At 44.8% G+C, this 12797-nt stretch overlaps 1 protein-coding gene across 9 annotated transcripts in view; it reads right to left on the reverse strand.

The window, feature by feature from the left end:
* Positions 1-573: 573 nt before the first annotated feature.
* MICU1 (mitochondrial calcium uptake 1) overlaps positions 574-12797 on the reverse strand; it is a 248255-nt gene continuing 236031 nt past the window's right edge. For all 9 annotated transcript variants that reach the window (XM_019813253.2, XM_003994041.4, XM_019813251.2 and 6 more), the window contains 2 exons: positions 6179-6268; positions 574-1579 (listed from right to left, as the gene is read on the reverse strand). In XM_019813253.2, the coding sequence (XP_019668812.1) occupies positions 1419-1579; positions 6179-6268 (251 nt within the window). In that variant the 3' untranslated portion in view covers positions 574-1418. The remainder of the gene's footprint in view (positions 1580-6178; positions 6269-12797) is intronic.

The following is a 12797-nucleotide window of genomic DNA, read 5'->3' on the forward strand; positions in this document are numbered from 1 at the left end:
CTCACAAGAAGCACTGGGTTTTTGGTGTGGTTGTTTTATTGCATTAGACTCGAGACACTCTGATGCCAGGGAGCATTACCTGGAGGTTCTGGAGGAGAACTGAAGGAGAGGCTTTTGGGACCTGGAAGAAAACTTAGAGCCCATTACGCTCAACCTGGTCATTTTACAGCTGAGGAACCCGATGGAAAATTACTTGCTTGTTCAAGGCCACACCGAGTTAGTGAGAGCTGAGTCCATATAAAACACTGGTTGCTGTGGCTCTTAAATTTAGATCCACCACACCGGATGATTTCTCATATACTCCTCTACCCATCTTAGTTCCTAATCGTGGGGTAGGAGAGATCAAGGACTATGTACCTGGCCCAAGATGAAATGACATCCAAACTGTGCAGGCACAATGCCATCATTAACCTCCAAATGCCCTCACTTTTTGTTTGTGCCTAAAGTTGCCTTTCAACAGGAAGAACCAGACTGTAGTAGAAAGAAAACAGGTCCGCTGCTAGCAGGGTCTAAACCCAGTGGAGAAATGAAATGAAAAGTACCCCAGAGGATCCTAAAATAAAAGAGACAAGAGCCTTTGCAGGGGGAGTTTATTGCAAACTGTTATAATTAAAGTGATATTTTACAAGTGTTTAAGACAGAGGGCAGACAGGCTCTGAGCCAGGCCTCGGCTTTAGAGGCACATTCCTGGAGGGGAAATGGCACTTGCAGGGAACATGAACTCAATCACTACTGCTCATTAGGCACAGAGCATGGTGGAGTCCTCTTAGGAAGCCTGGGAGGAAAAGACGGGAGTGGAGAGCCATGAAGCAGCTACTTTAAATTCCAAATCTTGCTGTATTCCCACTGTGCACATCACCTTCTCGGAGCAGCCCTCAGAGCCACCCTGGGGACCGACATGGATCCTTCCTCTGGCTCAGGCTTCCCACCAGCTCAGGATGCCCGGCTCTTCCTCCTGACCATTCACCACAGACTTCCTTTTGCCTTTCAGAGGTCTTCCCAACTTGCGGCTTAAGAATACCAGCAGGAGGAAAAGCCGGAATGTTCTTAATGTGAATCCACAGCAAGAATGACTCGAGAACTGGATGTTTCCCAGGGTTGGCAGGTACATGGATGCATTCTCTATCCATAGGGTGCCTGAATGCATGGTGCTGATGAAGGTGCCAAAAGTCTGAACTTTGAGGACTTGTTCAGGTTTTTGAGAACCTAGGTGGATAATCACTGGGCAGAATCAGAGCCGAGCAGAGATGCTGGGACAGGGGAAGGGTGGAGAGGGAAGACCGGTTGAATCCCGAGATCATTCCCAGGAGGAAGGGAGCACTACTTCCAGAAGCAGCAGCAGGAAGGATTGTGCCAAGGCTCTGCTCAAGGGGCCAGGGTGACTTGGGTGGAGGAGGAGGCCCCTCTTGCAGTTTTGGTTACTGTTTTGGCAAAGCAAAGTCCCAGGCAGTTTCTTGTGCACATTTCCACATGGCCTGCATGAGGCGGGTGAAGCCCATGTCTTTGGGCTTCTCTAGTCCTCTCATCAGCCGCTGCTTCATGATGGAAACAAATTCCTTATTGCTCAGCTCGCCATTGCCTAGAGGAAGAGGCAAACACAACAGAGATAAATGGAGGCCTTGGAACAAAGACACTGAGAAAATTCCATTGTTCACACCATGTGCAATCTCACAGCTAAATTCAATTCTTTTGGCTTAAGATGAATGGTTGGTTCCTTCCTTGATGTTTCTGGTTACAACTCAGTGACAGTTCAGTGTAGTGTGACAAAAGTTGAGTGAGAATATATTATAGGTCAGGTTCTATGCTAGGAGTTGAGAATAAAGACGTAAGTAAGACTTTGTTCCTTGAAATACTCCCAGGTTGTGGGAGAGACCAATACATTATTTCAACACTATGGTAAGTGCCATAACAGGGTAGACAGAAGATGCTATGGGGGCACAGAGGAAGATACGGAACCCAGGCTGGAGGTGGTGCAAGAACAGAGCAGTAAAGACTTCTGGAGGTGACTCCTAAGTTGAATCCCAAAGGATGAGCAGGAATTGGCCAAGTAAAGGGGAGTGCGGTGGGGGAGGCACTCTAGGTAGTGGTATTCGCATAAGCAAAGGCTCAGGCAGGGAGCAACATGGCTGCTGAACTACAAGTAGTTAGGAATTGTTGGACACGGGGGTGGGGACGAGTAAGCAGAAGAGGCAGGCAGGACAGAGGTCCCCAAAGGTCTTGTATTTTCATGAAAGGGTTTGTGCTTCATCTTCTAGGTGGTGGAGACCCAGGAAAGGACTGGAAGTAGGTAAGTGAGATGGAGTTAGATTTCCACTGTGGCTAGATCTCCCTGGCTGACTATGTGGGGATGGGACTGGAGAGAGGCACAATTGGAGTACAGGAGTCAGTCAGGAAGACTGTTGTCTAGGTGAGAGATGATGATGGAGGGTTTTCATGGCAAAAACCAAAGTCAAAATCTGGCTTTGGGGTAAGCCCATTTTCTCACGGCCTCCCATTCTACCTTCTTCAGTGGCAGACTCTCAGTTCTGGAAAGGAACTTGGAGAACATCTGGTTTAACCAAAGGTCAATCTCTTCAGCCACACAGAACAGTAACCACTTCAATAGTAGAGGACAGTTACCCTTTGGCTACATGCCCAGGGGTAAATGTCTCCTGATGAAAAGAATGGCACCATTACTGGAAGTGATAAGACAACAGGAAACCAGCAAATGGACTTTTACTAATGATCAGTCTGGGAAGAGAGTGGAAAGTAAGAATACGTCGTTTACTTCTATAGAGAGAACCTGAAAACCTAAACTGGCTCATGTTTTCTGGCTGAAGAGAGTATGGACAGCCTCAGTGATACCTCACAGCAGGATCAAACAAATAAGCAAACCCAGGGAGACCTAATCTATGGTATTCCAAGTCAGGAAAGTGATTGCCCTTGGGAGAGGAAGTGACTGGAAGGCAGCACCAGGGGGCCCTGTGGTCCCGCTAATGTGCTGTTTCTGGGTAATACTCGTTACACAAGTGTGTTCAGTTTTTTTTTTAATTTAGCAAGTTGTATACTTATGATATTTGTACTTTTCAGTATGTATTTTATACTTTAATATAAAGAGTTAAAAAGTAGCCTGGCTGGCTGAAAAGTAATCAATAATATGGTTTATTAAGAATGTAATTAAAAAAATTATTGAAAAAAAAGAATGTAATTAAGGGGCACCTGGGTGGCTCAGTCAGTTAAGTGTCTGACTCTTGGTTTCATCTCAGGCCATGATCTCGCAGTTTGTGAGTTCAAGCCCTGAGTCGGGCTCTGTGCTGACAGATCGGAGCCTGCTTGGGATTCTCTCTCTGCCCCTTCCCTGCTTGTTGTGTTCTCTCTTCTCTCTCTCTCATTCACAAACAAACAAACAAACAAACAAACAAACTTAAATAAACTTAAAGAATGAAATTAAAAGAACAAAAAGGTCTAAATAAGATTATTAATATTTTTATAATAAAAAGCTTATGACAAAAAAAAAATGTAATGCCATTTAGACTACCGTGGGATTTGCTTCCTGCTTCCCCTAAGGCCACAGCTGATCAATTTGAATGGCTCCTGTTACTTTGGAAGCAGGTATATGACTGAATGTCATCTGTACACATGTGTGATCTGTGAGTGCAACTCTGAATTCTGTGGTGAACAAATCTGAGAATTCAATGTCCTTTAGCATTTTGACCTAAGCTCTAGCACTGGTAGACAGAACAGTGCCTTTTAAATTTAATAGATACTTCCTTTTTCTGCAGATTAATAAGCCCCAGAGATGTAAATGATTTTCTAAGGGTGATTCAAGTAGATACTGACAGTAGATTAAGAAAATAAGCCCCAGAGATGTTAAACGATTTTCTAAAGGTGATGCAAGTAGGCAGCGACAGAACCTCCTTCTGAAAGGCTGGAAAATAAAATTTCATTTCCCAGGCCTTCCTAGGAGAACAGGGAAACTGTGAGGCTGGTTGCCTTTTTTCCCATACTTACTTCACAGATCAGCTCTCTGGCTTCAAAAATTATAAAATGACATGTTTTGGGGAAAAAATTCAAACCACCTAAAAGTGATAAGGGTAAAAACAGAATCTGAGGAAAGTTAACCTCTTTAGAGCAGTGCTGTCCATTAGAACAGTCTTTGATGAGAAACGTTTAAATAGTCACACTTAACTAGTGGTATCATATTGGACATGGCAGCACTAGAGAATAACCCACGCCTACCTGAAGGTGAGGCCATCTTCTTGTCCTAACCCTGGAGTTTTCTTTGACTCAGACCTAGGTTGTGGGTGCAGATGGGAGGTTTAAATAACTCAGTTCAGCTTAATAACTTCAGTAACTTAAGTTAATGAACACCTGTTATGTGCAAAGTACTTACTCGAGGTCCTAGGGAGGGGTTCAAAGGTGAACAGGGGACTTGTAACTACCCTTAAAAAGTTCACAATTTATAGCAGCATTATCTACAATAGCCAAGATATGGAAGCAGCCCGAGTGTCCGTCGCCTGATGAATGGATAAAGAAGATGTAGTGTGTGTGTATACACACACACACACACACACACACACACACACACACAATGGAATATTATTCAGCCTAAAAAAGAATGCAATCTTGCCATTTGCAACAACATGGATGGAGCTAGTGAGTATAATGCTAAATGAAATCAGTCAGAGAAAGACAAATGCCATATGATTTTACTCATATGTAGAATTTAAGAAACAAAACAAACAAGCAAAGGGAAAAAAATATACATATACAGAGAGAGACAAGCAAGAAATAGACTCTTAATTATAGAGAACAAACTTGTGGTTACCAGAGAGGAGGGGGTGGAGGGACGGGTGGAATAGGTGATGGGGATTAAGGAGGGCACTTGTGATGAGCACTGGGCGGTGTATGGAGGTGTTGAATCACTACATTGTACACCTGGAACTCATAATGCACTGTATGCTAACTCACTGGAATTAAGATAAAAACTTTAAAAAAAAAGCTCACAATTTAATAGGGAAGTTAGGTCACATATGCAGAAATAGAGTGTAACATGCAGTAATGACAACAAATTGAAACAAGGAATGAGAAAGCCGGAGTGATTCATTATGCTGGGACCAGAACAAAAGTTCACATAGGCGGGGACTTCTGACCTGGTTCCTGGATTCCATTAGCCTCGCTTCCTAGAGGGAGATGAATAATGAACCCTGGCTGTGAAACAAACAGTGGACAGAGGGAGGCAGCACAGGTTTGATTCAAATCCTGGTTATGCTGTCTACTACCACCTATGTGATCCTGGGAAAATTACCTCACCTCTCTGAGTCTCAGCTTCCTTATCTGGAAAATGTGGTGAATAAGAGTTCCTATGCCAGAGGATTGCACGAGCAGCTTAGCACAATGCCTGGCTCTTAGTAAGCACTGAAAGAAAGTGTAAGCCTCTATTGTGAATATTAGTAGTCGTATTGTGTCAGGCGCAACAGCTGAGAAATGATTCTAGAGCAGAACCAGGATCTTTGAACCGGGCTAACCTACGGAGTGGTCACAGACACAGCAGACCACTGCGAGCTGGATGGCCAGCATGGAATGTGAATGACTGAAATGTGCCTTGGAGAGATCAATACCACCTTCTTTTCTTTTTTTAATGTTTATTTATTGAGAGACAGAGTGTGTGCACAAGTGTGCACATGAGTTGGGGAGGGGCACAGAGAAGGGGAGAGAGGATCTGAAGTGGACTCCACGCTGACAGTAGACAGCCCAATGCGGGGCTCCAACCAACCACGAGATCATGACCTGAGCCAAAGTTGGATGCTGAACTGACTGAGCCACCCAGACACCTGGCACCACCTTCTTTCTAGACACATTCAGATAACTGCGAATCGTGTGCTCCTAATCTACTAAGCAGCAAAGTTGGGTCTAATATTTTTGTTTCCATTTTTAAGATCTTTGTGGTCATAAATTAACTTCAGCCCACAGGCAGACTGGAATTATAAGAAGAAATGGAAAACACAAACCAGGACCTGGGGTTACGTTTCTCAATGTCATGAGGCTGAGGGCACAGCTGTTGCTGTGAGAAAGGGGTAAGTTGAAGAGGTCGGTATTAGTACCCTGGGGCTGTCTGCTAGGCTCCATTATAAACAGTGTCTACAGCAAGGGCAGGCAGGCTCAGTTTTCCTGCCTGGCTTCAGAGGGCGCCACTCACCATCGCAGTCAAAGAGTGCAAACACCACATCACACACGTGGTCTGAGAGTTCCACTTTAGCCACTGTCCTGGCCACCTGCTGCATGGTCACTGAAAGAAGAAAGAAAGGTGCTGAATTAGCACAACAGAAGGACTTTTGTTTTGCTTTCTCGGGGGAGACAGAAGTACTCAGTCTGGGAGGATAGAAGTACTCGGTCATAATGAAAAGTTCTCAACTATATTTAAGTCATATTTAAGAAAATGATAATTCAGTTTTTAGCCCCAAACCCCCTTTCCTTTTCAGCTCAGGGTCCTTTCTTTTCTACTGCTGCTACACTTTAGGAGGTATATGTAGTTAAGTAAGAATGCCTGATATTAAGTTCATAGAGACAGAAAGTGGATTAGGGGTTACCAGGGCTGGGGGCAGGGGGAGCAGGAAGTTAGTGGTCAGTGGGTACAGGTTTTCTGTTTGGGGTGATGGAAAAGTTTTGGAAATAGTGGTGATGATTGTACAACAGTATGGATGTAATTAGTGCCAGTGACTTGTACACTTAAAAATGGCTTACTTGGCATGTTTTATGTTAATATATATTTTGCCACAGTGAAAATTTATTTTTATTTTTTAATTTTTTAAAATGTTTATTTATTTTTCAGAGAGAGAAACAGAGTGTGAGCCTGGGAGCTCTCTCTGAGCAGAGAGAGAGAGAGAGAAACACAGAATCAGAAGAAGACTCCAGGCTCTGAGTTGTCAGCATGGAGCCTGACACGGGGCTTGAACCCATGAACTGCGAGATCACGACCTGAGCAAAGTTGGATGCTTCACCGACTGAGCCACTCAGGTGCCCCCACCACAGTAAAAATTTAAAAGGTGAAAATCTACATGATATTTAAGGATGGGATTCTAATGGTCTAGAGCATGCACTGGTGGCTTTCCTAATAAATTATTACCGTAAGAGTGCCTTGAAAAAAACCAAAGAATGCCTGAAATTACAATAGTCTCCTTCTTGGCATTTCCTGCTGGCAGGAAAGAATCTGATGATAAAAAGTCAGGGGAATAAGCAGGCAGCAAAAAAATGGGAGGTGGGGAATAAGGAGGCTTGTGTCCGTACACTAAGGCTTCATCCTTCGGTTACTGATCGACAGCTAAGTACCTGCACAGATGAGCTCCTGGCCCCTCCTCCCTCCAGGCCTTCCACTGGCCACTTTGCCTTTGCCAACTGTGCCCTCAGGGTAACAGTGGCCCCCATCTCCCTAGTTCAGCCTTTTTTGTTTTTCTTCTTCCAGACCTCAGCAGAAAATCTCTTCTCTCTTGCCATTTTCTCTTTTTCTGACACATTTACTGTTAAACACTGGCTATCGTGTGGGGTTCTCATGAGAAACAAGCCAGGAAGGGCTAGGCCATTTCCACTGCCTTTTTCTCCCATCTGTCCTCAAACCTGATCGAGTGGCATGGATATACACTGCTATTGCTTATAGACATACCCTTTTTTCCCTTTTTTCAGACACACTCTTAAGTGAGGTAAACCCTGGAGGAAAGAAAAGGATTTTTACTTATCAATCACTTAGCAATGAAGTGTTCCCTCTAAACGTCAGATTAGATTGATCCAGGAGCAGTGTGAACTTGAACTAGAGTCAGTGTGCCTTCTCTGCTGATTTCATTCCTGTAACTTCAGTTCTTTCCTGTGATTTTCTTCTGCATTTGACCTTTCACTTCTCCTCTGTCACCTCCATGTCAGGAGGTATATGCCAAGGTCAGCAGACACAAATACCAGAGCAATGCGGAGGTGCAAGGGGATGCGGCAGGAAAACTGTGCTTGGAGTCACAAGACCTGAGCTCTGGTCCCGGCTCTTCCTCCACCACCTTGCTGTGTGACCCTGATGAAGTCACTTGATCTCTTTATTTTGTTTAAGTTTATTTATTTTGAGAGCGAGTGTGGGGGAGGGACAGAGAGGGAGGGTCAGAGACAGAGGGAGGGAGAGAGAATCCCAAGCAGGCTCCACACTGTCAGCACAGAGCCCGACGCGGGGCTTGAACTCACAAACCGTGAGATCATGACCTGAGCCAAAATCTAGAGTTGGATGCTTAACCTACTGAGCCACCCAGGCACCCCTGCCTGATCTCTTTAGATTGAATTTTTTTATATTCTTATGAAGGGATGCCACAAGATAACGGCTGAGGTGAGTTAGTAGCGCAAAGAACAGTTTATCGGTGTTTTCCAGAATCTGAAGGTGAGGATGGGGGTGGAGGGATACAGATAGCTGAGGATCTGTGTGACAGAGGCTAGAACAAAGCTGTAGGCGACGCCTTGGTGTTCAAAGCCTCTGGCTTGAGGGGGACGGCTGCCCAGGAGGGCGGGAAGACCCAGCTTTCTCATCCTGCACCGGGATGTGAGTTAGGGTGAAGGAGGAACAAATGTCCCCTGGAACTGAAAGACTGAAGCAGAAGCTATTTCAGTGGAGGTTCGTGAGATGTGGTTTAACTGCTCAAGGAGGAGGTGGAAACTCTGCACAACTGAACAACTTCTAGGCTTTAAAAAAAACTCCGCCTTGTGGGTCTAGACACTTGATTTTCCCTGCTGACCCAGGAAGAATTGATTCCCGCTAACTAAACTGCCCAGGGAAGGAACAGAAATCAGCAGGCCAATTTACCACGAGAATAGTAACTGTTAAGAGAACTAAAATGATAACAGCTGGTTATTATGCTTGTCAGTTGGAAAATCTATGAAGGAAACTCAATTCGCCTCAGAAGATTGCCCAGTGGAAACAGAATCAGATCAGAAGAAACTGGATGCTCTCAAACTGTGCCTGAGAATTACCCTTTGCAGTATGTTCTGAGAAATGTATTCTAAGAAATGGATCAAAACCTGTTTAGGATTAGATAAACAGGAGCACTTGTTTATTAACCATTCCTTTTCCTGCATTTCACATCAATCCCACACTTCCATCATCACTGATGACTAGCCTCTTTTTCTCTTTCCCAGTCCCTTCCATTCTCTCAGGGCAGAGTGCCTCATGTTGATTCCTCTTGATATTCACGTGCCCATCCTTCTCCCCATGAAGACAGGCCTTTTCCTCTAAATAAGCCATTAACTAAAATAATAATATCCAAGGATGTCAGTGAGAACTCTTGACAATTTTTAGTGAAAAACTCATTAAAGAGGTACTAAGTGGTTGTAGAATAGGGGCCTTGGGAGGCCATCAGCAGGAATGCCTCATTCCAGATGCCATCTCTTGACAGAACAGTTAGAGATTACATTCCATCTCACTTGGAGAGGGCTCTGACACCATTTGTACTATAGGGGGAAAAACCAGGGCTGCTGAGTCATTGTAACTCAAATCACTGGGATGCTAGCAGCCAGCAAAAAACCTAGCTGGGGTGCCCTTTCCCCATCCAAGACCCTCAGGTCCCAGGGGTGTGAATCAGAGCAGTGGAGGAAACAAATATTTGACTAGCTGGTGAACGGTCAAACTGAGAGCTCTTGGGACAAGCAGGGTGACAGCAGATTACAAGCCATGTGCTTGACAGCTGGTCCTGAGAACTGGCTTATTCATATTTGCTTCCACATCCCCGAACCAGGAAGTCATAATTAAATCACAGCAAGCAGAACATCTCCCCACCCCCAGCGCCCCGCCCAGGTCTGACCTCCCCATGTAGACCAGGTATTGATATTGGAATCTGGGTCTCTCTCGTGTGATGATGCTAATTGATTGATGGCTGGGATGATGCTAATTGATTGATGGCTGGGATTCTAGTTTCTAATCTGAAAGATGTCTACATGGAACATGAACTCACCCTGGAGAAGGTCTATGTTTCCAAATGTGGAACAAGTGTGGCCCGGCTGCCTGAACAGCAGATGGACTTGAGATTGGGTGAGTTCTACTAGGTTGGGATAAGGCAGAAGTGGGCTCAACTGGCTCTCAAAAACGGGGTATCCTTTGGCCTTTTGGAAAGTCCAGGCAGAATCCGAGTTGTGCCAGGTCCCCAGTTTACTCTCTGGCATGGTCCATAACTGGACAATTCAACAGTAGAAAGAACATACGCTGAGTCTGTGTGACTATAACGTCAGAAGCTACGTTACATAAAATTATTTACCACAACAGTCAAACAGAAGAAGGGAGAGTTCTGGAGGGATAAGGGCCCAGATACCCACTTGGAATCAGATAATCGTAGAACTAGAGGAAGCCTCAGAGAAAAGTGTGAAATCTAGAGAAGTTAAAAACCCGCCCAGGGTCACACAGCTAGCTGGCAGCAGAACTAGGTCTAGAATCTAGGTCTCTTGACTTACAGCCCGATGATATTTTCCCTATACACACTGGGTCTACTTGAACCCTTATGTGGACAATACTAGTTCCCCCATGAACGTGTCACCCTAACGAACAGAGACAACTCAGATGAAAGAAATGCTGAACTGGAGACTGCTCAGTCCTAGCGGGTGGGGGTGAATAACTGAATAGCTGGGGGGTGTGAGGAGTCAGCATTATAGTTTGATCACAGCTCTGATTGCCCTACATGTTGGAAGACATGAGCATTCCCTTGGAACTTACACTGACGATTTCAGGGACAACTTAAAAGGTTTATTAAACTGCAACCCAACGAAAAACATGTACAACAGAGGCGGCCCTGGGAGTTCTTCCCCACGGTCGCCTCTAATGCACAGATACAGCTATGAAGCGCGTGACCCAGTTAGGAGCTGCCTGTCTCCTCCTAATTGCAAAGGTGTTTGGAAAGGTGATACGCCAAGTTGGGCTGACAGTCTCTAGCTGTGTGGCCATGTGATTATTCCTGCCTTCCTGGACTGCAGCAGAGAAAATGAAAAGCTGGCTTGCGACTGCCAAGGTTAAGTGAGGGGAGGAGACATTTCTGCTTCAGCCCTGGAAAGGATGATGATACAGATGCCTTAGTTTCTTAAGTCAGTCCCTAGATGGCTTTGGGGTTGGGGGTGGCGATAGGGGGAAGGGTTTTCCCTTAAAGACACTTGTCCTTTATTTTGTATCTTCTTCCAAGATAACTTTGGCTAATACAACATACACATTTCAACCTGATTCTGGAGGGCAGGGGAGGCGGGAAGGACAGCATTCAAGGGAACTAGCAATTTAAGGAGCCAAGAGCAATGCGGCACACTAATAAGGAACACGGTAACAGTTCCCTGTCCTGCATGGTGCTCTGAAGCTGCAGGCAGGCTGACCCCCTCTGCGTGCTCAGGTCGCCCACTCGCCAGAGGTGCTGCTGGTGGTCTTGGCTCCTGAATACGAGCACATGACACAGAGAAAACCCGCAGTCAGGTTTTCTGAACCTCAGAGCATCAGCCCAGACGACTGCTTCCATGGGCTTACATGCTTAATCTAGTACCAACTGCTTTACAGTAAGGTTTATTGCCATTACCCATTATTGTATCTGGCTTCGTCAAAAATCCTCATCATATTTTGTCCACAAAAGGCAAGCATTTCTACCAGCACCGTTAGGTGGGGATTTCAGCTGACACACCCAGTTTAGTAGCGGAGACCATATGTATCATTAAGATTGAGAAGTGAATAGGAAAAATATCAGACATATTGATAGACACATGGATCACAGTCGAATAGTGTATATTTGGGAGGAGGTACATTTTTAATTCTAAAGGATTAAAGAGACGACTCTCCAGACTTGTGCACGTGTGGTAGTGGGTGATGTGGGGTGGGAGGTGGGGAAGTCAGTCTGAATAAAGTACTGAAAGCATGAAGGGATGCTAACACCTGACTAGGGAGCTAGAACAGAAAGCACAGAGGGTGGTGAGAACATCATGACAGATTTTACAGAGGGCCAGCCAAGGCTGTTTGCAAGGAAACCTGTATAACCAAAGCCAGTTCTTATTTGGAGACCAATTTCCCATATTCACTTGCTTTTGCCTCTTTGACTCTTTAAAGTTTCATTCTTTCTCTTTGAAAAAGTCACATTTCATTAGGTAATACATTTACCTAGCTGTCCAGAGGCAACCAATATCTTTAGTTTTCCCAGAAATATGGATATAAAATCAAATATTCATTTTTAATTTCTTCCTCCCCAAACGGTAGTATACTAAATATATGGTTTTGCTTTTCTCGTTTAACAACGTATCTTAGAAAGAATTCCATACCAGTACAGACACAGTTTCTTTTTTAACAGCTGCACAGTACTATCGTTCATTTAACCAGTGCCTAATTTATCCTAATCTCCATCTTGACGTGGAGGCACCTTTTATTCCCCTTCCGCTTACAAAGTTACTTCCTTGGTGGACTACAGTCGTCAGCTTCAACAGAGTCTGGATCTCTGATAGCTAAAGACAGAGCAACTGATATATTTAAAATTCGGCTTGCTGAGGGGTGCCTGAGTGGCTCAGTCGGGTAAGCGTTCAACTGCGGCTCAGGTCATGATCTCACGGTTCGTGAGTTCGAGCCCCGTGTTGGGCTCTGTGCTGACAGCTCGGAGCCCGGAGCCTGCTTCGGATTCGGTGTCTCCCTCTTTCTCTGCCCCTCCCCCACTCACCCTCTGTCTCTCTCTCTCTCTCTCTCAAAGATGAATAAACATTAAAAAAAATTTTTTTTTAATTTGGCTTGCTGAAATTATATAAAAGGCGCAATACTGTCCACCTTTACAAGTGCTTTATGAAAGCTTCAGAGGCTT

This window comes from Felis catus, chromosome D2 (assembly GCF_018350175.1).
Source record: "Felis catus isolate Fca126 chromosome D2, F.catus_Fca126_mat1.0, whole genome shotgun sequence".
Classification (NCBI taxonomy): domain Eukaryota; kingdom Metazoa; phylum Chordata; class Mammalia; order Carnivora; family Felidae; genus Felis; species Felis catus.